Source organism: Lonchura striata, chromosome 1, assembly GCF_046129695.1.
Source record: "Lonchura striata isolate bLonStr1 chromosome 1, bLonStr1.mat, whole genome shotgun sequence".
Lineage (NCBI taxonomy): Eukaryota > Metazoa > Chordata > Aves > Passeriformes > Estrildidae > Lonchura > Lonchura striata.
In genome coordinates this window covers 65,907,482-65,934,469 of record NC_134603.1, presented here as the reverse complement: position 1 = coordinate 65,934,469, position 26,988 = coordinate 65,907,482, and the positions used below count along the sequence as shown (strand labels likewise).

Genomic DNA, 26,988 nt, shown 5'->3' with positions numbered 1-26,988 from the left:
CTTTTTACCTGAATTGCCCCTTCATTTCAAATCACTACAGCAGTTAGCATTATTGTTCAAGATCCTACACAACATAATATAAACTTGCCATTGTTAAAATGCTAAGCATTCAGTAATGAGTTTGGAAAACGACTTTAATATCTCTTCAGTTTAAAGCCTACTCATGTACTGTATGTATGCACAAGATGACACAGAAAGCAGTAGTGTAAAAGGCAATGGCTGTACAGAATTCAGCAAGAAGTCTGTTCACTTTGCCCAGATGATCAACCTTTTTAAAAAGTACACCATGACTTAAACACATTATTTAAAATCCAGTTTATTACATTACCAGCATGTTAAATATTTCAAGCTGTTTACAGGTGAAAGCTGATGATTTAATTCATCTGCGATTAACTTTATTGCACAACCCCAAAAATAGCTTTCCTGTGGAATCTTTGTGAACCATATTGAAAAACATTAAAAAATCCTCCTTTAATTACTGCAATAGTTTATAGCCAACACACAAAAATGGTGACTAAGTATGAAACACTGTGGATGCACTCTGTAGGTGCAGCACAGTAGTGTTCCAAGTGTGATAAGGGGAGTGCTCCCCTGGTGTTCCCTTTGATGTAATTTGGTTTATGGAGATCATGAACTTTCAGGTGAAACTAAACTGGAAAATATTCTCCAGAAGCATATCTAATACATTCCAGGTACAAATGAATACTTATTCTCCAATAGTAGACAAAATACTTCAAACTGAATAATTCTGAAATATGTACAGCACTGATGTCAGGTCCTCCATTTCAACTTTTGCTGTATGCATCTGCTCCTACTGAGCTGTACCAGCTGTTACTGCCAATACAACTGCAAACACTGCTTCCTGATGAGTTAGGTATGTCATGGGTGTAGCAGTTTTACAAAACACTACTATTCGTGACAGCACAGATCTCTGAAATTTTTTACCAAGTCAAATCAAATTAACAATCAAAGGAGAAAAAATCATCAGTGCTAGGTTCTTAAAATCACTTTTGCAATTAATCTTTGAAACTCAAGCTGTTGCAATTGTTAATTATTTGCAGTTGAACATCAAATTTAAAGAAGAAATTTAAACAGATGGCAAGAAATCAGAAATATACCTGATTGCTTCCTCCACAGATTGGCCAACTATATTTGAGGAGGGACCTGGCTGAGACAAAGGTGTCAGGCTTATCACCCATTTTACTGGCTTGTAATACTCATCACTGGAGCTTAACAGGTAGAACAGCGTGGTCAGAAAAATCACCTGCAAAACAAATTGAAGTTTTAAATTACAAAGTAATAAATACTTCCCAGAATTAGAGTATGCAGCTATTCTTCAGATATTGACTTTTACTGAAAAGGAACAAGATGCTCTTCCACAAGCCTGGATTTAGAAAAACATAGCTGAAAGAATTATTTTCTCTCCTGTCCAAAAAGGACTTAACATTTACAGTTGGACATTATAAAACTTCTGCCTCTGTTCAGCTTCTTTCCAAAGTCACATCTAGACCAAAGAACTAGATTGCTGATAAACATTATAGTTGTGGGGCTCTTTGGTTCTTTTTCAGCATGTTTAACAGATAAAAAAATTGCTGAATAGTTACATCTATTCTCAAAACAAGCAAACAAAACTGCCAAATAAATTTGGGCTGTCTCAAGAGTCATTATGCAGCTGGGTATCAGAAATGAATTACCCAAAAATTCACAACCATAAATTTTATGTTAATCTGGCAATTCTAAGTGAATATTCCTCCTGTGACTTTGATGATGAGTCTCAGCGGAAGTGATGGCAGTTCCACTGTTTCAGTTAAAAGACAAAAAAATGATAATCAGATTGGATTAGCTTCCTCTATGTTGCAGTTAACTTTCTCTTATATTCCTGTTAGTGGGTCAGCAACTTCTTGGGTAAGAACAAATCACAGAACTGCATCCATCTTGAAAAAGAATACCTCAAACAAGAAAAATCCATTCTGTATGCTCCAAACATAAACTATAGCTTATATCTGCATTATGTACACGACTCAGATATTTTTTAGTTTCCTCCCAAGATTAGAAAGAATTCTTTCACTTTGTTTCCAATGTACTTGTATTCTAGAATAAGCCACATCTTTTTTTTATGAGCCAAACAGCCTGATTTCCATAAGTCTCTTACTTTCAAGCATTTCATCCAGTTTGCAGACACCTCATGCTCTTTTCCTCCACTCCCTCTGAAGATGCTCAGAAAACCAAATGCAAACTGCATTGCGATATTTCGTTACCAATCTCAAAATGACATCTGTCTCTGCTACTAAATTCTTTATACTCAGTAAAATATTACTACCATTTTCCTCCTAGTCTGCCCTCCCAGACTTAAACTTGAAAGTCACATTCAAATATTAACCTCTAATGATCCCATCCAAATTGCCATATATTGGTTTAGGCTATATTCCATCTCCCCAGGTGTGTATCTTCTGCCTTGGGAGATAAACTAATCCAGCTAATAAAACAAGTTGTTATGTCAGCATATTTTAATAGCATGCTGTTAACATTATTTTTGAGCTTAAAAAAATAATAATAATTAAAAGCCTTGCTTTAATGAGAGATAGTCTAGTGCCAGCAGCAGTATCAGCATCAGGTAGGTTTTCCTACAACTTCAAGTAAGAGAATCTTAAATCACATTTTAACATCCTTTGTAATTCTGAGATTATGGCTAGAATTTTTCTTCCTTGATGGGCTCTGCCATTTCTAAGCTACTATATTTCCTGCTATCAGTAGAAAATTCTATACTGAAGCAGGTACTCAGATGATGTTTTGTCTTCCTTCCACTGAGCAGATCTTTCTGCACATGCAGTTTTCAACACAGCAGCATCTTGCTCTAAGCACAGTAAGTATATCTGCTTATCCACTGTTCTTCCCCAGTGTTTACAGAACAAACTTGCTTTCTCAAGGAGACACAAGAGAGACATATCCACTTTAAGGGTGAAAGCCAAAGCAATGGCTGTGAATGAACAGCAGTGGAATAAAACAGCATTAAGCTGAACTACAAGACAGGAAAACTTACAAATCCTACTCAATTTCTGCTAAAAGAAGATGGATGTGACCACAGCATCACACAACATTAACTTTGGAATTTTGGAGTATCTGTCTTTTAGGAAATTAATGTATTTCCTTTAGCAAAATAGGTGTAGAAATGCAAAAGAAACCTGTAGTCACAGAATATAATAATATATTATCAAATGGCTTGTGGACTCTTCCAACAAGTACAGTAACCTCAATGCTACATTCAGCAACAAAATATGTACTGTCTTAGAGTAGCTGGAGGCCAAAAGCTTTCAGACCTCTTTTACAGGATATCTGAGATACCTAAACTGTTTCTTAAGCAACAATTCAAGATCCTGCCAATGACTATGAGAAAGAATTTACCAAAGACAAAACAGTGTATCCTTTCCATAGTTAAACAATTGAGGGATTACTACTTCATGCTGTAGAATTTGTCCTCTACCTGAAAACATTAAATACTCAAAGTTAAGGAGGGATAGACTGAATTCAAGGAGAAAATTCTGGGTAAACACTCTCAACCAAAATGACAGGTATCAAGAAACACACAACCTAATTGCTTGTGCATCAGGTCCATTGATTCAGTAAATATTTTTGTATCTGCTTTTCATACTCCATTTTCTGCTGAAAAGCTTCAGGGTTTTTGCTTGTTGGGAGTTTTTTTCCTTGTTTTGGCTTTTCTGGTTGTTTGTTTAGTTGTGTGTTCAACAGCATCCAACCTACACATGCCTTGCAGGACTGTAGATACCCATCAGCCAAATGGAGCTTTATCTCTTCCAATCTTTGTAACAGAATATGAGCAGAGTGAGAGAGTGCACATGTGAGTATACACATGTGCACAGCTATACATTCACACAAAGGCACATACATCCATCCATGTGTGCAGACAGGAACTTGTATTCAGAAATGAAATAAAAGTGACACTTCTGTAACTAATGATCAGTTTTCAAAAGTTAGTTTAAGATCTGAACACAGTCTTACTGGATCATAGATGATGTGCTACACAGATTGACATTCCTACTTAATTTTTGGATGGAAGATGTATTTTTCAAAACGGAGCTTTTGAACAAAGTGTCCATTATTTCCATGCTTTAAAGAAAAATTTTTTAAAGCTAAAATAAAATTCAGTATTTTAATTTTTATTCAGGATGACTAAAACTGGACTGAAACGTAATCAGTAGAAAAGCCAACCACTTTGAGCATTATCTCGTTGGGAAATTTAAGTTAGCTTGTGCCACCCCAAACTAGTAAAAACTTTTCTGTAACAACTAGAAAAAATAAAAAATGAAAAAATCAAAGCGCAGTTCAAGTATCTATTCTTTAGAAGAATTCCAACACTGCAAGATCCCAACTACCTCTGCTAAACCAGCTGACTGTACAAGTGTCCCAGCAAGAGGCAGGATTCTGCTGTCAGGATCACACCTCACAGAAGCAGCATGCAATGAGCTTGATATAAGTCATTAGGCATCTAAAGATAAATATTTTATCTGAGCTTGAGTACCTTGAAATCACTGGCAATTAGTTCCCAAGATTACAATTTTTGTATGCTAGCTTTCTATACACAATTTCAAATGTGCCATTTTGGGTGAAGTTGTAGACTAAAGAAGAAATAAAATGGTTTCATGCAATCTTTTTTTACAGAAGACAACTAGAGAACGAAGTTGGTGATTTCCCTGCAAAAAATGTCTCCATCTCCTGAAAGCAACGGCTTGTGTAGGGATATGCTTATGTAGACATGCCATAAGGTTTCAGTAGTTATGCAGGATATTACAAGCTACAGCTTAGTACCTTCAAGGCCCGAAACAAGAATTTTTCACTAACAGAATGACAGGAAGAATTACTACCTCCTAATCTTGCCCTCCATCTAGAATGCCCCCAAAACAGATAGCAAATTCGCAAAATCTTACAGAATTTTGGTATTAGATAAGTTTAGAAGATGTTTTCAATGCTTTAGGTTTGAGTTTTCATTGTTGCAATATGTGCAATTAGGTTACTCCAGTAAAATGGACCATGTAAATCAATGACACGGTACTTACCACTGAAAGCACAAAATTGAGAACAGCTGTCCCACTGTGGAAGAGGATTGTCACTAATGCTGTAACCGTAGTAAACAAGAGGCTCACATTGCGACTCATCACTATCCACAGAGACTCCAGGATCTGAAAAAGGAGCAAGACGAGAAGACAGATTTAGACATTGGATACTGTTAGCATGGACTGAGAATTACTAGCTGAGTGATGAATCCATCTCCATAAAGCTAAACAATGATGATTAAAAAAAAAAAAATCATCTTCCCTCACTCCTACACTATAGCAGGTTCTATCAAGTGAAAATGTCCACTTCACCAAAGATAAGTTCTATCCAAGTTTCTATATAGCTAATTAGTTTCTATGTAACTAATCAGTTGTGTTTCTAAGTAGCTAATTATAAGGTTTTGGAATTTTTCTCTTAGTATTAAAAATTATTTCATTATGTAAAACTGCAAAAAAACCTAGATGTGGTGATACTTGTTTACTGTGATTAACATTCCTGCCAAGCAGATCTTGTCTGGGGAGAAAATATTCACCGTTTCAAAAGCAGAAATGTTAAAACACAAAGAACAAGGAGCACATCACAAGGTGGAAATAAATCTTACCCTCCCAACCAAATAATAAAATTACTACCTCAATAAATTTGTTGTTAAAATGTTTCACTGCAATAAAATACATATTTTTGGTAATATTTGCAGAGAAATGCAAAAGTTGTGATTTTGAGTAAGGCTCCATCAGTTAATCAAGTAATTATTAAAAACTAGCAAATATTAGTCTCGGTTTTACAAATAGCAATTAGACCAAATAAAAACAAAACAAATCAACCAACACCCCCTAAAACCAAAAAAACCCTTCCTCAGTAGAGCAGACAAAGGAGTGTAAGCCATGTGATCACCTCTCCTTTAAAAATGAATGAATCATATTAAACATAATTTATTAAGCATGAACTTGAGAGGGAGTAAATGCTGGGGGAAATTACAGGGAATTACAACACAGAAAGACTTACTTAGTTCATGCTTCCTACTATTTAATGGGAATTATGAATGTTAAAGCTCATCTTTTGTACAGATTTTATTAGAGTCTCTTGAGAATTCAAGGGAGGTTAGAAGTGAAGAGGACACTCCTGAAAAATGTTCTTCCACTGGTACCTGTTCCTTTGCTTCTTCTAGGACTACGAATTCATTCTGGGGGTGCAACAGTGGTACAAATTCATGCAGCCCCTAGGTAACTTTACCATGTGCACATTATATTATGAGGACATTATATTATGAGTGAATTCTGAGGGAATGGTTTGTAGCTAAAACAGAGGCCTTCCAGTTGGTATTCAAGAAGGATTGTGCTATGGTTGCTAATAGCAGGCCTCAAGTTGTATGCAAGGCTCCCCTCCCAGATATGTTAGCTTGTTACTAGAACTTGGTGTGTGAACAGGAGCTTCTGTGCCACAGGACTTCTGTTATAATGTGGAGTTTAATCACAAAAGAGCAGCAAAGGCCTTGCAAATAGGGACACAGCTTGAAAACTAAAGCCCCTGAAACATGAGCAGTGTTTTGAGTAAGAAGGCATTGAAGATGACAACTTTACAAGCTAGAATATTACTTTTTCTTCAAGAAAATGAAGTAGGAACTTAGAAAGGGGGGAAAAAACACAACAGGCTAACAACAGAACAAGGCACCCGTCATGACCTGGAAAAGTAATACTTTTCCCAAGTATCACAGCACACAGTCCAGGGCAGATGTCACGGGGTGGGAGCTGTCCAGAATAAGAACACTTTATGAAAGGAGAAGCTCCTTATCTGAAAGAAGACTACATCCATTAGGTTGCAGCTTTGCGTACTTAAAAGCTCTTCAGCCATTTACACTCCTGTGACTCAGACCATTAAGCACAGCCTCTACTGGGGCCAACTACACAGCACCATCATGATGGTTTTTTAGCCACACAGCTCATGTAGGACATGACTGTTAAGGAATGACCACTTTCAATACATAATGATAATGATTAGGAGACTGCAAAGCAAACCATGGGCATGAACCGTGCTGTTAATGAAAACTGGTCTAGTAAAGTTTTGCTCTAAAGAGTAAAACTACTCTGATATAGCAGCCTTCTAACTAGTAATCACAGGAATTGTTAAAACTCTCACTTGCAACACGTAAGCTGAGCTGGTACCAGCGAGTTTACAAGGAGGGAGATTGTTCATCTGCCAGAGGAGAGCACAAAATTGGTAGGACTGTGAAAGTTTTCAAAATAGGATGTTTCTCCACTATAGACAGGATTTATTGAACACTTTCCCTAGAAGCTTAAGCCTGAGGGCTGATAACCGGAAGTATACAACCACAGGCAGTTTGAATGTAGGTATCAGGTTGTTCCATTAACATCAGGAATGGTTCTCCTATGTGAACATCCTTGTTTGGTGGAGTCATTGATTTGAACTGTTGAACCAGTTATCACCAGCATCTGCTTTAGAGTAAGTGTAGATAATACCTTTCTACAGTTTTGGTATGTCTTATGAAAGCAACTGCATCTTTTAGGACTTGTCTCCAGTTACAGAGTAATTCCTTGTTATGCATATGTATCATTAAAATTTCAAGATACAAGCTTTTCATAGCTAAGGTGAGAAGACAGGCATAGCAGACACTAATGATCACTGAATACAGTGTCAGAACGTGATCAAATGCTTCCCTACCACTCACAAAATCACATTACATGCAGCTGCACCTAGGAGCTCATCATGCTGCTTGATTCCCAGAGCCTACTGCAGCCGAGTTGATGAGGTCACCTACCACACATAAAGAATAGTGAACACCTTGCCAGCCGAGTTCTCCAAAACTCAACAAGTGTGAATCTTTATGTAACAATGTTACATTACTTTTAGTTACTTTTTTCCTATTAAAAATAGAAAACCACACCTCTTTCCCCAAGCCACTGCTCCGTAAGCAGCCGTAAGGGATCCGTGTTTAGGAGAGCTACAAAGCTGTACAGAATTCAGGACTCTCTTACACATCACACTGTGCCACCTTCAGAGTCAGTTACTGTGCCTTTCCAACCTGTAACAGGCAAGAAAGAAAAATAGCACACAATGTTCTCAAGCATCTAGGGTGTGCTCTTGGCCACTTTTAAACTGGACAACACCTGAAAATTAGGGTTAAAAGGCACCTGACCAAAACAGTAATTTGCTGAGAACTTCAAGTTAGCAAATTTCTAGAAGCCAGATAAAACTATGTACCTAACTCAATTTTGTATAAAGGGAATATAACTGGATATAAAGATGCAAAAAAACCAACTCAACATGCTAGTTGATATATTACTGAAAAATTGACTGAATTAACTATAAACTTATGAGATTACTTGAAGAAATTACTGGAGCCAGAGAAAAGTATTAGGATGTGTAGTAACTCAGTGAAATATTTGAGAAGCTGACTTGATTTAAAATGCACAGATCAGTCATGCTAAAAGCATGGAAAGGGAAACCTAATGAAGCTGAAGCTTGCTGTGTGTATCTCTGTGGAAGGTCTTCCATCTTTCTGTCTGGGAGATCTCTGAATGAGATACCACCTGGTGGTGGAATTATGAGTATTCTCATGCAAGGAGGCAAAAGATCAAATTAAGAAGACATTAACAATGTCTCATGTAACATCAAGGAAGCTCTGAGTCATCATTCACATATTTAGCCAGCAGCAATTCACTTTCTCAATGCTACAAGCATATGAAAAATGGAGGAAAAGGGTTATGAATGGAAAAGCAGATGAGTAAGGACAGAATGAGTCTTTATTATTTTTCAGAAATTAAATCTTAATAGTCCAGCTACATGTTACCTATTTCATCCATCTGACAAACTATCTTGGAGTGGAGTATGGGGTGCAAAATGCAAAGTATAAAGTGAGGCTCCACTCTTGCTCTCTCTGCCAAGTAGGAGATGAAATAAATCCCACTTCAGATGATTATTATATTATGCTGGATTTTAACATTACTGCTTCTAAAACTAAAAAAAGGCAGCAGTGCTGCTAGCACCAAAACTTTTAGGGGAAAAAAAAAAGCAAACTGATGACTTGGAAAAGCTTATCTTCATAGTAAATCTTCAGGCAATTTACATGTTTATATAGTAAGTTAATTTAAAATAATTAAGGTCTGTCTACATCAAACTACAGCTAAGCATAACTGCTATAATGAACAACACATTTGAGGGGAGTACAGAAGTCTTCCAAGTTTTACCTGATACTCAAAGTTGCAAAGTTGAACCGATGCATGTTTTTACAAATTAAATGAACACCAGCAATTCCCCAGCACACCTACATCAGTAATTTAATTACATGCTTTCAACTCTAAAATGAAAATTTCTTTCATTAAGGGAAAAGCCTGAAGTGAAACACTAGCATCTGTCTTAACATTTTTCTTATAATAAACATTCCTTCTTCTATGAAGGAGGAAGAGCACTTCCTTTGACTTCCATCAATGGAGAAAAGCTTATCTGCTTGTGCCTTTAATATGACATTGTCAAATAGCTGTATTTTCAAAGAAAACTGTCATCTGTTCTATTCTGAAATACTTCAGAAAGCCAAGGGGCTAGCAAGACAGTTATTTTTTGGTAAACTCAATCTATGCATAAATATTTGTTACATGCAAGTAGTGTAATCATACACATTTATTCTTTTCCAAAAGTGGAGGAAATCTCACTAGAACTGTGTATCCACTTATTTACAGCCATCTCATTGTCTTTAAATTGTCTGTATGTTAAAAAAAACCCTGTCAACACAGCTTTGGGACTGTCCTGTGTCTTGCTATATTCTTAAGAAATGTAAGACAAAATTGATTTCAAGTGTTCAACTTCACTCTCTCCACAAACAATACACTCAACCAAAAAATAAACAGAACAGTTTGGGTTGGAAGGGACCTTAAAGATCATCTGGTCCCAATCCCCCTGCCATAGGCAGGGTCACCTTTGCTTAGACCATGTTGCTCAAAGCCCCATCTAATCTTGTCTAAATCCCACCCAAAGTTCTATAAAATATGAAAAAAGCAAACAAACAAAAAGCCAAACTAAAGAATCTAAGCAATAGAAAAATTAAATCCTCAGAACATACACTCCCAAAACCACTAACAATATTTCATATATTTGCCCTTCCCAATTCAGTATGCCATTCTAATAACCCATTGTTCCACTTCAAAATATGAGGACAAAAGTCTTCATGCTCTGATAATAACATAAAACCTGAATACAGTAAGGTTGCTTTGTATCTTAGGCTAGGTAAGAAACTTGATTAAACATACCAGACATAAGCAAAAGCTATTCTTATTTTAATAATCTCCAAGTTTTAATGACCTAAACAAGAACAGAGACTGTATTTTCATCAATTTTAATTAAAATCATTAGCATGAGTACTATTTATGCAATGCACTGTAGATAAGCAAGTCAGGAAAGAAAATGCTGCCCAGTAAGAATGTAAAATCAGAATTTAGAGCTTTATACTAAGCTGACTGGCTACAGTCTGCTATTAAGGACGTGAGTATATTGAGAAAAAAGACAGGTGTTTCCCCACAGCTGATGAGTAATGAGTTCCTGGAAATAAACAGGAAAGCAAGTCAATTGCTGGCACTTTTTTCTTGAACTTTTAAACCAGTTTTTAGAAGTAAAGCAAGCATGTTAGCTAGATGAAAATATTAATATTAATATTTTTCATTCTTAAATATTTATTGTCTTTACACTTCTCTTTGCCTCTCTCTAGCTTGCTTAGATTACTGAAGCACACTTTACATCATGGTTTCTGAGCACTGTGCAGCATTGCTGCAAATGACACACTCTTATCAGGTAGTTTCTCCTCCTTCTGTGCCTCTTGCCTAGAAGGAAACTTCACACTGATTTTAAATCAGGATGTGCTGTGCATTTTTAAACCCTTTGCCTCAAGCATGCATGGCCAACTTTGAGAAAGTATCACGCAAATTTCATAATTAACTGAAAAAAGGTTTACTGCAATAAAGTTTCTCACAACTCTTTCTTGTCTCACATCTTCTTCTATGGTAGAAGCTGTAACAATTTAAACAGCAATTGGGGGAGGACAGAAAAAACACAAATGCCTATCAGTCTAGGCCAAGAACTGCTTGGAGGCAAATATTAGCTTTAACTGCATCCATAGATCTGCTATAGTGGCAGTTAGGTATAAATAATAGTCTTCCAAAATAGAGGACAATGTAATGACAACAGCTCAAGTCAAAGATGAACTATATTGGGGATTGTCTCTATGTATTAAGCATTTAGGATTTAACATGATTTTTTGGTGAAACACTTCAATTTGGATTGCTTTCAAGACTTCCTCTTTTTCTCCTCATAAGGTGAAATGTTTTTATTCAGGAATTCACACTGTGTAAAATATTAATTTCATTCTCCATATAACTTTCATAAATGAAGAGAAAAATAAGCTGCTTTCAACCCAACAAACAATAGTAATTTAAGGCAAAAAAAAAACCCCACAAAGGTCAGCCCCCCACTTTTATTGCTTGGTTTTGTTTTCAAAACCTCTTAGTCAATAGCTTCTTCAGTTATAACCTAAACCAATTGTTTTTTCCTTTAAAGAGAAAAGACTAAATAAAATAATGCACTGAAAATCAGCTTGCAGGTGACACAGATAACAATATGCCTCTGGAAGACATCTGAGAAGCTGAGATCCATGAATACGCTGAAACCACAAGAGCTCCTTTATCATAAACATTTCTGTTTGTTTTACAGTTATCTCTTAAATAGGCTTGCAACAATTGCTTCAGTAATTGTAAATAACACTAACAATGTTTCCATAATTTTCCATTTACTTGAATCCATAACCTTAGTAGTACTCCAAGGAGAAATTGCTATCAGTTAAAAATTAGACCCATTTCATAGTAAGTGCAAAGAATACATACTGAGAGAAATGTTTCGATGTTATCGTGAACAAATGATGCAACATCTTGCCAGTCCAGAATATCTCCAAGCCAGCTGTTTTGACGGTTTATGTGCCACTTGTGTCCTTTGTGTCTTCCAGAATGCGTTACATTCTTAAAAACAAAGAAAATAGACATTCTAATAAAATGTAGAGATACAAGAAAGACAAAAGCTAATGCTTTAGACTGGTGTTTTCTGAATGAAGAGTAGATCCAACATGCAACTAAATACTTAGAGCCACTTTAACTGGCATCCCAAAAATTACCTGAAGTACTCTCTACACTGGAAAAATTAAAATCTGACAGAAAACTGTAGTTAATTATCCCATTTAATTACACATGTGTATATTGTATTGATGCACCTCAGTTAAAAGTTAACCTTACTGCTTGACTGATACAATGGTATTTATTTTGCCCTTAATGAAAGAACACAAGAATTCTTGCCAATTATTACCTACATAATTTACTGTTTGAAACATACAAGTTTTCCCAGCACAGCCCATAAAGAAAAATGCAAGCATAAGTCCAAACAACTAGTTTTCTCATGGTCAGTTTCTACCTATTCACAGTAAATGTTCAATCACACAAAACCTAAAAGCTTATCTGGATGCAAGGTCTGGATTCTGACTACACAATTTTGTAACTGCAACACAACAAGACAACAGGACATGGCCATAAAAAACAACAGCTAATTCCTTAAGTGGCTCCTCCCTAATTATGAAGTTGCCTATTGACAAGTGAATAATATCTGACTACCATCTTGAATGCCACAGGCTGGGACTGTGACAAGTGTTTCAGAGAAGGATGTCAAAATTCTCTGTATGCAAACTTAAGCAAACCCACCAACTAAAACATCCTAGTCTTTAATAGAAGGAGACTTCTCAAGTTCTTAAGTCTGATTTTTATAATAAGCATTCCACTACTTGTTAAAATTTTCTGCACACTTTTAGACTTAGCAGCCTGCATTCAAAATGGCAATATCTTTGTCACGCATAGCAAATAACATTCCAAGTGCAGTCCCTACACTGATTATCTAAGAGCATTACATTTTCTGCTCATTACCAAATCTCTCTAGATGCACTGTTACACTTTGTGATGTACTATTAGCAACCTTCTATAACAATCCACTGCCAACACAGAGATCTTTCTTCTGAGCTAGCAATGTATTTAGAGTAGAAACATACGAGTAGTCAAAAAACTCCCTCAAACAAGCCTCCTGTATTTGTAAACTGTATGGAGACCTATCACGTGTTCATCTAGTTCTATACCAGAACTGTTATTTCTTTAATGCAGAAATCTTCTTCAAACTTTAGAGGTATTTGAAGAATAACTGCATAAAGAAAAGTGTTAATATAACTACAGTCATTTAAATATACACAAGGATTTCAGGAATATGACTTCTGAATTTGGTATTTCCATTGCACAATGGCTAATGAATTGCTCTTTCCTTTACACTGCAAACAGCATTGGCAGCATAACAACAATTTAACTCTTACAAATTTTTCATGATTCAGTGTACAGAAGCCATTATAACATGGCCGTAAAAATGCATTGTAAGAAACTTAATAAGAGGACAATTACTTTCTCATATTTTCAAATTAATAAAAGCTACACAAATCATGTAGAAGACCAATTACCTTTTCCTAAGACTTTAACAACCGGAATATTCAGCAGAAAGTGCTAAACTATGAAATACTAATTATAAAAAGTGAGAAAACTCTAAAATGGTACAAAAACACACTTAACTACTTAAGTGTAGGACACAGCTCTGGCTATACTAAAACTGTGACGCTAGAATGATGTGTCTTACACACTTGAAAATTTTACCTGGCTTTACTCAACCTTTTAACTGTCTGCTTATCTCTCCCTCAGAAATGCATATTTAGCATAATTTTGTCAGAGTACTAAGCGACACTCTACATGAATACCATTTAAATAAGTTACCCACCTTCACAAACCAAGAGTGATAAAGCCTGTCCCAGAGCTCCAGCACTTGTTTCTCAATCACAGCAGTGTTATTTACTTTTTCTCCTAAAATCTTATGGAGCTAAAACACATAAAAATCTTTTATTATACAGGACAGAACAAAGCAGGCATCCACTGATGAACTTCATGCTTGATGAATAACATACGATTGTCTGTAAAGGCACATTTCCAACCCAAGTTATTAGAAAAATTAGTATCAGTATGAAATACACACTTCAGACAAAATGGTTCACAAGTCAAAGAATTTGTTAAAGAACATTCTGCTGCACTAAGAACTTCTTTCTGCACTGAAAAAAAAAAAATGCTGTCTCTAAAATGCTTAATCCAAAATCCTTGATCCTATCTTTAGAGTAAATATTTCAAATAATTCAAGATGTGTGCTACATATCAAATATATGAGTAAGAACCTTGGAAAATTCTTCTGAAGAAGAATATAGCTTAACAATAAAAATTATGATTTAAAAAATGTCCAGTGTATCACACCCAGCCCACACAAAAATTAGGGGACAGGGAGGGGCAGTGGTCACAACAGAAGTTTACATTGTCTATAATACGACAGCCAAAGTCAGTTTAAAAAAATTAGTCAATTTTATTTGATGCATTTTCACTGGGAATTACAAGAATGAAGACAGATTCTTCAATACTTAAAAAGAAACTATCACCAGAACAGAAAAGACTACGGAAATCACTCCCACTCTTCCTTCAAATGTCCCAAACCAGAGTGGAAAGAATAGATTTGTCAACAAAATGGTTAAATACATGGAAAAGAACTCCTGACAAACGTATTTTTGTTTCTTTTTATTTTTATGAAATAAAAGAAATGAGAACAAAAACCAAAGAATTTGAGCTTTTTGACAGCTCTTACCTTGTGTGTGATCCATTCTCGGCCATACTGGTATACGTTGTTAGCTGCAGAATTGAGCGCCTTCTGAATGACCTGGGCTTCTGGGAGCCAGCTGGGGTGGGGCAGGGGTGGATTTTAAAGAGGGAAAACAAAGTTAACTGTTATATATCATACCCACTTCATTACACCCAAAACACATTACAAATTAACGTTCTGAAACAACAAATCATTATGGTTAAATACACATAAACTTACTACAACTCAAATGTTTCCTTCTACACATCAAGGAATAGATTTTTGCATAAGCAAAGCAGAATTAAATCTACTGTCATTGCATTTAAAATCCTCCAAGGTTTCTGAAACCTCAATTAATTTGACATCTTAACTTTTTCAGAAGAGATCTGCTCTTCAATCTATGTGTGCTGTTCATACAATATTTTCCCAGAGTTTCCTGAAAATATCATATGAAGCAGTCTCATCTAGCTGTAAATACCATATTTTGAAATTACAAGCTGAATGTAAATTGTTAACAGTTTCCATAAAAAAGCAACCAGCTGACAAAAGGTTTGAACATTAGTTATTTCTAAATCCTCATCAAACCACCTGCTTGTGAATTCCTTCAGGGACTCACACCACTTTCAAGCAATGTACCCTACTGAGTTGTCAGCATTTTACCACTTGTGAATACAGGGCACACAATCTCTGCTTTGACTTTCTTTTTACATCTTGATTCAATAGCACTTGTTAGAGCCCTTCCAAAACAAAATGAAAGCATTCAGGAAACAGTACTGCTGTATTTGTTCACCTGACTGAAGATCAACATGGAAGCTCCTCTCTCTAATGCTTCAGAAATGTTCTAGATTGGAATTCCAAGATATTTCAATCACTCATCTCTAAATATAATACAAGCATCGAGCTCTGAAAGCTGGTAATGCTTCATGGATATGGCAAGAGGTATTCTTACTCTTAATGAACTAAAATATAGTGTTGTGGATACTTCAAATTTGAATGCAAACACTTTAAGTAAGAAATTATACTAGAATTCTGAAAATTGTTTAACTAGTACTCCAGTAGTTTCATTATGTCAAATTTCCATCTCCATTAGTCCCACTTATTTCCATCTAACAGCAAAACAGAAAGGCCAAACAACATAAGAGATGCCACGAAGGAATAAAACCTAGTGCTTTACATGCTTTCTGTTCTCATGATTGTGATTGCTTTAGTAGTGCTAAAGTATGTATAACTACAGTGGTTATTAACTATATCCTGTTAGTTCTCTTTTTGAAAAATTGCTTTGCTCTTCTAATACAGCATCTGCTTTCTTTCAATCTTCTTAAATGACCATCACTTTTATTCAGAATGTGCCCTAGAAAGAGTCAGCCATTCTTACTCTGAAGCGATCTTTTTTTTGCTGTCATTTAACTGGTATCTCAATTTGCCCAATGTCTCTTTAGCTGAATCAGAATGAAAGTCACCTGGAACATGCTCCCCTTAATATCACACTTTTCAGTCTCACCTATTCCCCCTCCTTTGCTCACCAGTGTGCCCATGTTTTCCTCTAGATGCATTTCTCTCAACATCTCTCTCCCTTACTACTTGTCCTGGTGTTTACCTTGGTGATTACACAGACCAAACCTTACAAACTCCCCACTGCACACTACACACATCGACTCTTAACAGGGATAGCCCTGCCCAACAGATTCACACAAAACTCCCCCCACCCACCCTTGAACTCTTCTTCAGTTCACTCCAGGAACAACGTCTTCAACTCCTATTCCTTCAAATGCACTCCACATCCATCTCTCTACATTTAAAAAATAATCTATCTTGAAACTTTCTAGAGCATTCTTTGCCAGCATTTTTCTTTCATAGGAAAAAGGGACAAAATACAGATCTCTTCATTCTCTGCACTATACAAGTTTGTTCTCCACAATTCTAGCTAGAAATTTCACAAAGTTGTCCTTCACCACCAAAACCCAACCAGTCCTCAAATGAGATACCACACTGACAGTCCTCTGGACTGATATATACACATCTCTCCTGTCTGATAGTCGAGCTTTTACATCTGCCTGTGAGAGACACCCACATTTCTGTTCACCTAGGAGATTTTTTTAAATGAAAATCTATGCATAAGAGCACCTGGAAGCTTGTTCATCCACCCTATACTATTCGCTTAACTTCAGCATTCTTACTTTGCCCATTCTGGGTGACTGGCTACTGTCTCATTGATCAAGCTGCTTGTGACTTGAATCATGTGAACACTCTCTTGATGTACCTAAATTAAAGAGAGAGAGGAGAAAGAAATGTTATGCAATGCAAACTACAACTCTTCCTACATCAGAAATAATTATTTTTTGGGGGGAGGGGGAGTGGTATTGGAAGGAAGAGGGTGGGGAGGAAGGGGGAAGGTGACAAGGGATGCAGTGACCAGTTTGTATGTTTAAAAAATAATTCTTCCAGTGCAAACAATCCACTATGAAGAAAGAAGTTCCATTAACCCAAGAAACAGCTAGTCAATACAATAATAAATTCTGGTCACTAGTAATAGCAAATGGAAATTTAAATCTTATCCCATCAGTGGAAAAAAATTCACCAATAACAGCAGTGCTGTCAAGAGAAGCACTAAAATACAAAGTAAAGTTTCAGATACAGCTTTTTAAGCCATGGATCAAAGAAGTGTAAAAATTAATGAACACTTAGCTCTAACATGTCCAACCCTGCTATAAAGTGCCTAACCAAATAAATTCTTCAGCAAGAATGACAAAATACACCTTTTATAAATATCTTAATACTCCTTATATGAATGTAAGGGAGCTTTAGGTAGGAATGTTTGCACAACTTCAAAAGTTTTCAAGTACTCAACATTACATATGCCTATATTTTGGAAAAAGGAGATTGTTCTGTAACTGTTTTCAAGTCAAACATTCAATCTCTATTGACTATTTCAAGTATGAACACAGCTCCATTAAGGAAAAAGGGAAAAAAAAGTACACGAGTGACCTCTTCTGGTGAGCAAAAAATGAACCCCACCTAAACTCAACCGTAAACCAAACATCAATTTCAGAGTATACCTGATCATGAATCTCAGTACTTTTAACTCAGAAAAAGATACCATGAGGTTGTTACAGGCAATTACATAAACAAATTGACAAACACATGTTAATGATTTTGCATATGTTTCTGATGTGAGGTAAATTAAAGAGAAAAAAAATCTAAGTGGTTCTTCTGTTGACAAGGAAAGTCAACAGGATGTGAAACAATTTTGTTCCTGTAATATATAACTAGTAATTCTTCTACTAGAATGAATTCTGTACTTACAAATGTCTATATATGAGCTTTGTCACATGGGTAAAAATCACAGAAATACAAAGAAATAGAAACATTAAGATTTTGATATCTTTTTGTATATTTTATAGTCTTGGAATGGGGACAAGTTCAATTACAGAGCAAGGAGTTCCTAAACATTTAGAAAAATTCTTTAAGTGATACAATCTCATATAAGTATCAGTAATCTTCATCAGCAACAAAAATGAGCTTTATGATTATATTCATTAGCACACTGTACCTTTGCAGTAAGGAGAAGAGCTAGCAGAAGGGTTCCTATCACCAGCAAAAATATTATGAAAATGCTGATTATTTTATCTAGCATTTTCTCCAACCACACAATAATCTGCGCAGAAAAAAAAGAACAAATTATAGCACATAAATCACTCTTTAATGAAAGCAATGCTGTATGTTATGCAACAGTATTGTTATTTTTATTTACAATCACAGTACAAATCAGGCTCTAATCAAACAGCATTTATGCCCAAGCTTGGAAATGAACAATTAACAAGCAATGTTAGCATGATTAAGGTCATGGTATGACATGTGATTTTGCAAAAAACATGTACACAATACCACACAACAGAGCAAGCTCTCTGCAAAGCAAGCAATAAATCAACAATTACTTACTAGACCTAGAGAAGTACCTAAAGACATTCATGTCAACTAGAACCCAGAAATTTGTCTTTGTTTCTTGTCCTTCAGCAACCTGGAAACTTACAGAAACTGCACAGGACTTCAAAGCACAACCATAACTTTCAGGTTTGAATAGCTAAGAGTAATCTAAATGACCAATGAGGCATTTTTGCAAGTAATAGAAGTTTTAAAGCTGCCTCATCACCTTCTGAACTGAAATGGGACAGGTGGGGTTCTACATTATTGAATATCAGGCCAATTCAGCACTAAATATTTCTATCCACTTCCAGTCTCAGGAGGAAGCTCAGCATCGGCTAAACTGACTGATAGAGCAAACAGGCACATTTCTTGTTCTGTCAGCTTAAAAAAAGGCCCATTCTATACATGTCCACAAGCAAATGGTGATACCACATTTGAGTAGAGAAATTCTGATAATGTCATTCAAAACAATGAAACTGCTCAGTCACACGACTTTTCAGAGCGCTCTGGAACACAGCAAGCTGAGCTTCATCTCATACACAAATTGTCTGTTTACATAAAAAGCTGTGAAAGCACATGCAAGCATGACCAAATACATTTTCCTAACTCCTGTGGTAAAAATACCAGGTCTATTTCTATTCCAATTAGTATTATTATAGGAAAAAGCAACAGCACAATTGTAAAATTTGTGATTCACGAGAACTGAGGTCAAAGCTAATGTGTAGTAAGTGAAAGTACTTTTGAGTCCAAGTTATATATTCAATGATTAAGTTGGTAAACTTTTAGTTAGAGATCTTATAAAACTACAAATATGCATGCTAATGGTTTACATTAATTCTTTCTTAATTATTTACCCTATCCCTACACATGAAATTGATCATGAAACAATTAACTTCTCAGACTGATGTGTGATGATTAAATTGGTCAACACTGAAGTCAGATCTCCTATTTGACAAAAATAAGGATTTTTTTGTGTGTTTGTTGTTTTAAATGTACAAAATGTAACAGAGCAGTTTATATACCTCAGGTAACTATTTTTAAACTTCAAGTTTCTATACCCAGCTCCTTGTTTGATCTAAATTAACACAAGTTCTTGTAACAAAGACTGTACAACATCAAAACCTGCAGAAAGGAACTCAGAAAACGAAAGGGAGTATGAAAAATCTTTTCTCTTAGGTATTTTTAACCTAAGTTTGGTTTTCAACATTGCTAACATATTTCAGCTATCAGAAAGGCATTGCCAGTGCTGGAGAGAAGTGACCTGCTTGCAGTAGTACTGAAGCTTTCTGAAAAACTTTGAGCAGCCCATACATAGGACACATATATAGGGGTTACCTCTTTGGAAATAAGACTGAAATTAGATTTGTTGTGTCCTTCCAAGCCTCATGTACATCTAGTGAGTATGCAAGAGAAGCAAGAAATGAAGGTCCTTGTTTCAAAGGACAGAAATAACAAATATCACCAAGAAAACACCACTGAATTAGGCAGGGGAAGAAAATTTTATAGCAGACTTCAAAATGAAGCTAAAATTAAAGCTGCCCTCATCATTTCAAAGTTCAAACTACTATTTACTTTCTACATCAGAGTTTAAAGAAACCCAGTAGTCTTACATATCGCACCTTAATCAGATTCACTGAATCCATGTCATTGGAAGTACTGTCAGAAATTTCAACAGATGCTAGGCTCAATGATTGTGTGATTCAGGTAGCTGAAATCTCAGTGGAGGTGAGGCTGAATGCTTTAGCTGTTTTGCCATGTAGCAACTACTGGAAGGTCAAGCTCCAAAAGACCAGGATGAGGACTCTCTGAGATGGCACAAGGTATCTTTCCTGGACACTCAGAGTGATAGTTAAAGTATGCCTGGACTGCTATGAAGGTGCAGCTGCAGCACATGTAAACCCTGAATTACCTTTAATCTAGTTAGTAAAGTCATAGCAGCACTGATGATGTACTGGTACCAGCAGCAGCCTCAGCCATGCAAGCCCACTTTGTCTCTATTTACTCAGGCAGGTAGCCCAAGGAAGCCTGATGAAAACCAGCTTTGGCAAGCCTACAGGTACTGCAATTACATCTCTCAACATAGACCTAAGGGGATCCAAGTTATGTAAGTGGTACAGATACATCACAGCAGAAGACTGAATTGGACTGAATATTGTACAAGTAAAAGCAGATGGACAACATTCACTTAAGGCTATATTTACTCTTTTTTTTTCCTTCTATTACAACACACTTTTCCCCCATACATTAACCCACAAGACTTACTTAGGAATCCCTTACCTTTTCACACTCATGTTAAAAAATACATAGGTGCAGGTAAGCTACTCACTGCAGGGAAGCTGCACTGTTAAATGCCTCTGTGGTTGCACTTATCACCAAATCAGGTCCAGACTTCACTCTTCCCCCACCCCTGTCAGACCTCCTTTTACACCTTTTCTGTAAACCATAGGCATGCACACAGAGACAAACATGTACTGGCTAAACACAATCATTAGCCAGGTCATGAAGTTTTACATTTGGTTCCAAGCTTCTAATCCAAAAGTTAGTTACCAGCGGAAAGCTGAGGCTGCCACAGCACCTGAGATTACGCAAAGGTAAAGGAAAGCCAGGCTCGTAAGCTACAGAAGGTCAACTTGTGAAACCAAACTGAAATATTACTGATTTGTGATAGACTGTCATAGTTTTGAAAGGAAAAGTTATAAAGGTTTTTATTTTAATTTAGCTCACTGTAAAAAAGTTTTTTATCATTGAGTTACATTCTATTAGAAAGCTCCTCAATAATTTGCAAGTACTCCCTCTTTCAACTTTCGAATGATGACACAAACCATATTATACTAAGCTGTAAGAGAACTGCAGTCCATACTTAAAAATCAGAAATTGTACTATCTAGACAGGTTCTCCATGTTATGCAGTATGATACATCATCTACAAATTAATATTTGCAGTCTTCATACTGCATAGCATTCAGAGCAGTAGGTTTTCTAGTATGTTTAATTTACTACATTACCCAGACAGTGAAGCACACCTAGGCATCTACATTTTTTTTAAAACTACATAAAAATATCAACATGGACTTTTTTTTTTTTCCTGTAAACAGCTCTGCTATTTATGAAGATTTTTTCCCAAGACATTTCTTAGACATCTCATTTCCCTTTACTTAGTTAATATTTGAAGATACCATCTCATTAATATCATCTGCAGAGAATAAGGGGAAGTCTGTAACCAGAGCACATCCCAAGGTTATGGTGAAATGAGTCAGCTGAGTAGTTAAGCTAGAAAATGTAGAAAACAGTCTGTGTGAGGTCTCAAGTCTACCTACATCAGTATTCCTCCAAAAGCAGCAGAAGAATTTAGCAATTCCTTCTAAAGACCCCTGACACAGACAATGTTATTAAGAACAAATTATGCCAGACTGACTGAATCTATTCTATATTTTGGGCTATATATACCATGAACAGGAATCAAAAAGCCAAGGTTTATCACTAGCAGTTATAATCAAGCATAATTTCAAACTCTGCCATATCCATCTGATTTTAAATTTCCTGCTGGATCATCAGAAATTTATGTCTGTGGTCTCTGAAGTATGTCCCTTCAACGACAGGAAAAAACTGAGAAAGGCACAAAAGGAATCACCTTTTACCAGCAGCCAGTGTTCTGTAGTACAAATCCCCTCCTTTTTCTGCCTCTGGTGGTAATTTTTTTTTTAATTTTTTAAAAAATCACCAAGACACTACACACAACAAAATGAATCCACTGGTTGCACATTTTTTCACTTTTTAAAAAATCTTGATTATAACTTTATTACTCTATGTTCATGCACAGCAGTCAACATTGTATGTAATACTATAGGACTTTCAGGATTTCTATGTATGAAACTGTAAAGTAAACCAACAGTTTTCAAAGATAACTCCAAGGAACTAAAAAAACACACTCTTAAGAAATTATATCCACACGGTTTTGCCAAATAATGCAAATTTCTAAACTAAAAATAAAATCCAGACATTTTAACATTTAAAGCTATTACAGGTAAATTGGTTTTGCAACCTACAAACATTAAGGAAAAAAGCCTGTATCTACTCATATGAATTTTCGACTAAAATGGCAAATGACAGTAAAAAAGCAGTTAAGACTACACTTTCTCTTGTGGGTCACCAAACTCAGCTCTTTACCTGAACTCTGCTAACAAACCAGTATCTAATTTAAAAAAAAAATTATGACAGGTTACGGTTGCACATATTTACTAACCAGAATTCACTCACATAAGATAAACATTTCATAGTTGGGAAATAAAACTGTAATTTTAAAACAGGAGAAATACAGTCAAGGGCAAAAGAACATTTAAAATGCCCCTCTTCATGGACAATAACTCAATCATGAAAACATATCACACAGTTTTAAAAGCCACACAATAGGAAAAAAATATTTTAGCTATACCAACTACCAATTTTTTTTTTAATTAGCCTTTTTCTTCCCTTCAGACTTGTTAAGATTCAGCAGTTCTGAGGCCAAGCAAAGTCTCATTTTGTATGCATTCGGTCCTCGTACACTACATACTATGCCTATGTACACAGGCAAGTTTGGCACTTCAAAAGTAAAAGACTGACAGCACTCAGTGAACCCAGTCCCTGAACTATTTGCAAGCACTTACAGCTTTACAACTGTGCTTCACACCCTCACCACTCCTGTGGTAATATGGTTAACTGATGTTTTCCCTGAGCAGAGAACAGCTCTCCAGACTGGAAGAGAACTGGATTTGTTGGGTGTACAAGTGGGGACCAGGAGGAGATCAACTGTTCTTAAACAGAAGTACCCCATAATCAGTCTAGCCCCTGAAAGGCTAATGCAATCCTCTGCTGTGCAAAACATTTAACAATGTGCATTCACTGGAGGAGAAGAGATCAGACAGAATTATATGACCTTCAGTAGCTTATACCAAGAGTGGAAAAGAGGCATTTGAGAGAGAAATCTATATATGAAGCAAGGCATGTTAAGGAGTGTTCATGCTGCAAAATAATAAAAATATTTAAAAAAAAAAAAATCAAACTCCCCAAAACCACAGAATCCATTAACTGGAATCATAATTTTTCTGTTTATTTACCTTCTTATTAAGCCAGTGCCACAGCTTGTCAGTGGCAGGCGGAGATGGAAGAAAAGGGAAAAAAACACAACACAGTGGAAAATTATTGAAAAATGCAGTAATAAGGAAAAAAAGCAATGAGAGGCAGGCAAAGTCATCCACAGAATGAAAATGAAATTGTTCTAGACACAAAGGTAAATTGCAATAGGAAGAAAAGATCATAACAAATTCTAATGCAAGAACCTTGGTTTTACTACTAACCTGCACTTTTGAAACAAAGAGGGATATAACAAATATGAACAGCTTTAATGCTATTAACAGAGCTATCAGCATAATCTGGACAATTTCAGTTTAATTATACTGAGAGCTACCACCACATTTCAGAGCAGGACTTGTACACTGAGAAAGGCATTTCAGCCAAACACCAAATCTTAACATGAGGTACTCATTTACGGCATTAATACTCCCATTCAGGCATTAAAATATTCCCATTCTATGCATTTCAAAACACTCCTATTAAGTCAATTACTCTTGGACATATTTCAGATATTTTTTTTGGTACAACATTCATATTAAAGCATTCATATTCAATGACACAACATCAAATACATAATTAAATCCAATATACATACAGCAGAAAAATGTAGATCATATAAATTTACAGATTTCATGTAATTCTCCTTGCACTTCTTGAAAGTCAATTTCTCCTTTTGCATTAAAGTTATTTTTCTTTACTGATGCTCATCCACATGCTCAAGAATACCCATTTCAAGACCTAGTTTATGTAGAACTATATTCCTATTCTAACCATTGCTAATTATTAGTAGCATAATCAAAACAGAGAAGAGCTTTAATGTTGTTATTCATCTCTGTTAGAGATTAAGATCACATTAAGTGAAGTTTGTTTCTCCCTGAAAACAAGACGATTGAATTCTCAGTAAATCGAACATGTTTGCCAGTTGCCAGAAATTACATTAGCTCCCAATGGAAACAAAAGGTATGAATATTTCAAGTTTATAAAATCCTCATAATGTTGATTAAATTAGAAGCAGATTTACAAAGAAACATAAACATTAGGAAATATGGAAATAAAATATATCACAAAGCACCCACATCTACTAGCATTTGCTACTTATGGAAGGAGTCACAGTCAGAAAAATCAACTACAAGGCTTCAAAAGCCTGAAACTGACACTGCAGAATTTGTTTCTACTTTACCTCTTTACCTATGCAATAATTTATCAGTGAAAAAAGGGAAAGTTGTTTTCTGATTAAATGACATACTTTTAACTTTACTTCTGCACTTTAAAACCTACTATCTGTTCCTGAGGTTCATTTTGGAAAACACATAGATCTCATGGCTGTATTGCTCCACTTTGCAATTCCATACAAAATACAACAAAAAAGTCCTAAGATTTTAGCAGAATGTGAAAGGAAGTCTTTGGTATTTTTCTACAATTTCAACCTCCAGGAACTGGATGATAAATACAGTAACTAGGAAATAACATTGTATGTCCAAAATAACAATATTATTTATCAACATGTTTAAGTGGTTCTACAAATGTAATCAACCTATATTTAAAAATAGGCTACAGCTTAATTCTAATCTTCAAGTCATACAAAATTATTAAGTCTATAGCAACTTTTACAGTATTTTATTGGAAAACTATAATCTAAGTTCTTACATGTCTATGAAAGTATTTTCTATAATAAAAATACTGGCAGAGATTCTGCTTGTTTTCTGTGCTTGGTTAAACAATGTGCTGAACTTGGTAAAAGAAGAAATAGAAATTGACTTTATCTAAAATCCAAACAATCTAAATAATCCATATATAAAATTCTAGCGCACTCTACAAAAAAAAGCATATAACAACTACATCATTCACTCAAGTACATCAGAAAGCGTGCATGTAAAATATTCGTGCATTATAATGAGTAGAAGTCAAGTGCATGCAGCTGAGCCACTGCCAATACTGCTAAACTCCCTCACAAATTCTATAATCAAACTGCAGTCATCATATTGTAAGACAAGTCTTCTTTAAAATAAAAAAATAAAAATCAGTAAAGAAAATTATTAATTCTCTACTGTTGACAAGAACACACAATACCCCACCTATTAAATTTAGGATGGTTCGGTGGCTGACAAGAGAAACCTCCCTACTCTCTCTTCAAGAAAGTTTCTCATATCTGAACTGCTGTCTGCTGACTCTCCACAAGGCAAATGCATAGCCATGTAGTAAAGAATACAGTAACAACATCCTATTTTCATAGTCCATATTTAAAGGAGACACATTCATGCAGAGACTGACCTACTGGTTATGGAAACAATAAAATGCAATGCCATTTCCATTCTCATGAGCAGAGTTTCTCTTAATTTCAAATTTCTCTGCATTTCGAGGAGAACCAGGGGTAAATGAGAATTGTGAAAGAAGAGAAGCAGCTCTTTGATGGTTTTGTTTAAAAAACAGATATAATCAGTAAAGGTCAGATTTGCATGCATGAGCAGTACTCACCCATTTCTCACAATGGGTTATTTTCCAGACTATCTACACTAGCCTCCCAAAATTTGTTTGGGAAAAAAACATGCCACTCCAAGATATATTCCTCATTCTCACTACACTTCACTCAAATCCAGAACTATATCCTAACTGGCATACACGTTTGCCAGCCCAAGTACTACCTCTAACTATGGGAAAAAAACCTTGCCAATGGTGGCTGTACTTAGCTAAGAATCTCAATACATCCTGATGCTAAGATTCAGTTTCCAACTAACTTAGCAAACCAACAAAACACCAAACCAAACAAAAACCCTAAGCAGATCCAGCTCCCATGAAAATAAGCTAAAAATGAAATATTAAAAATTAAACTTCTAGTTGAAAAGGAAATGACGCCGCAGTCTTGGTTTCTCACACACACACCCAATAAAAGTGAAGATGTAATATTTACTCCTCAAATTTCTATTTTGTGTTTGCCTATTTTTTATTTCCTCTTCAATAGTGCCTACTGAAGCTATAACATTTGGTAATCAAAACATCTTGCAAGGCTGTAATTTTCATTCCTCTTGTTTCCCTGTCCCTACAAAAAATGTAACTGCCAATAGCCTGTGGCACTGCTTCCCAAATTCTAAGATACCATGCATCCATCATCCTACAATATACAGAATAAGTATAGCCAGTA

The 26,988-nt window shown here is 35.7% G+C and overlaps 1 protein-coding gene across 2 annotated transcripts in view; it reads right to left on the bottom strand.

Annotated features, from left to right (window-relative positions):
- The window catches only part of TMEM245 (transmembrane protein 245), a 77,823-nt gene that overhangs the window by 26,480 nt on the left and 24,355 nt on the right, over nt 1–26,988 (bottom strand). Inside the window, exons 7-14 of one of the 2 annotated variants that reach the window (XM_021528770.2) lie at nt 23,834–23,857; nt 18,365–18,469; nt 16,992–17,074; nt 14,821–14,911; nt 13,918–14,016; nt 11,952–12,083; nt 5,073–5,195; nt 1,119–1,264 (exon numbers count right to left, since the gene is read on the bottom strand). In XM_021528770.2, coding sequence (XP_021384445.2) covers nt 1,119–1,264; nt 5,073–5,195; nt 11,952–12,083; nt 13,918–14,016; nt 14,821–14,911; nt 16,992–17,074; nt 18,365–18,469; nt 23,834–23,857 — 803 coding nt within the window. The remainder of the gene's footprint in view (nt 1–1,118; nt 1,265–5,072; nt 5,196–11,951; nt 12,084–13,917; nt 14,017–14,820; nt 14,912–16,991; nt 17,075–18,364; nt 18,470–23,833; nt 23,858–26,988) is intronic. The other variant, XM_021528771.2, reaches the window with a different exon arrangement.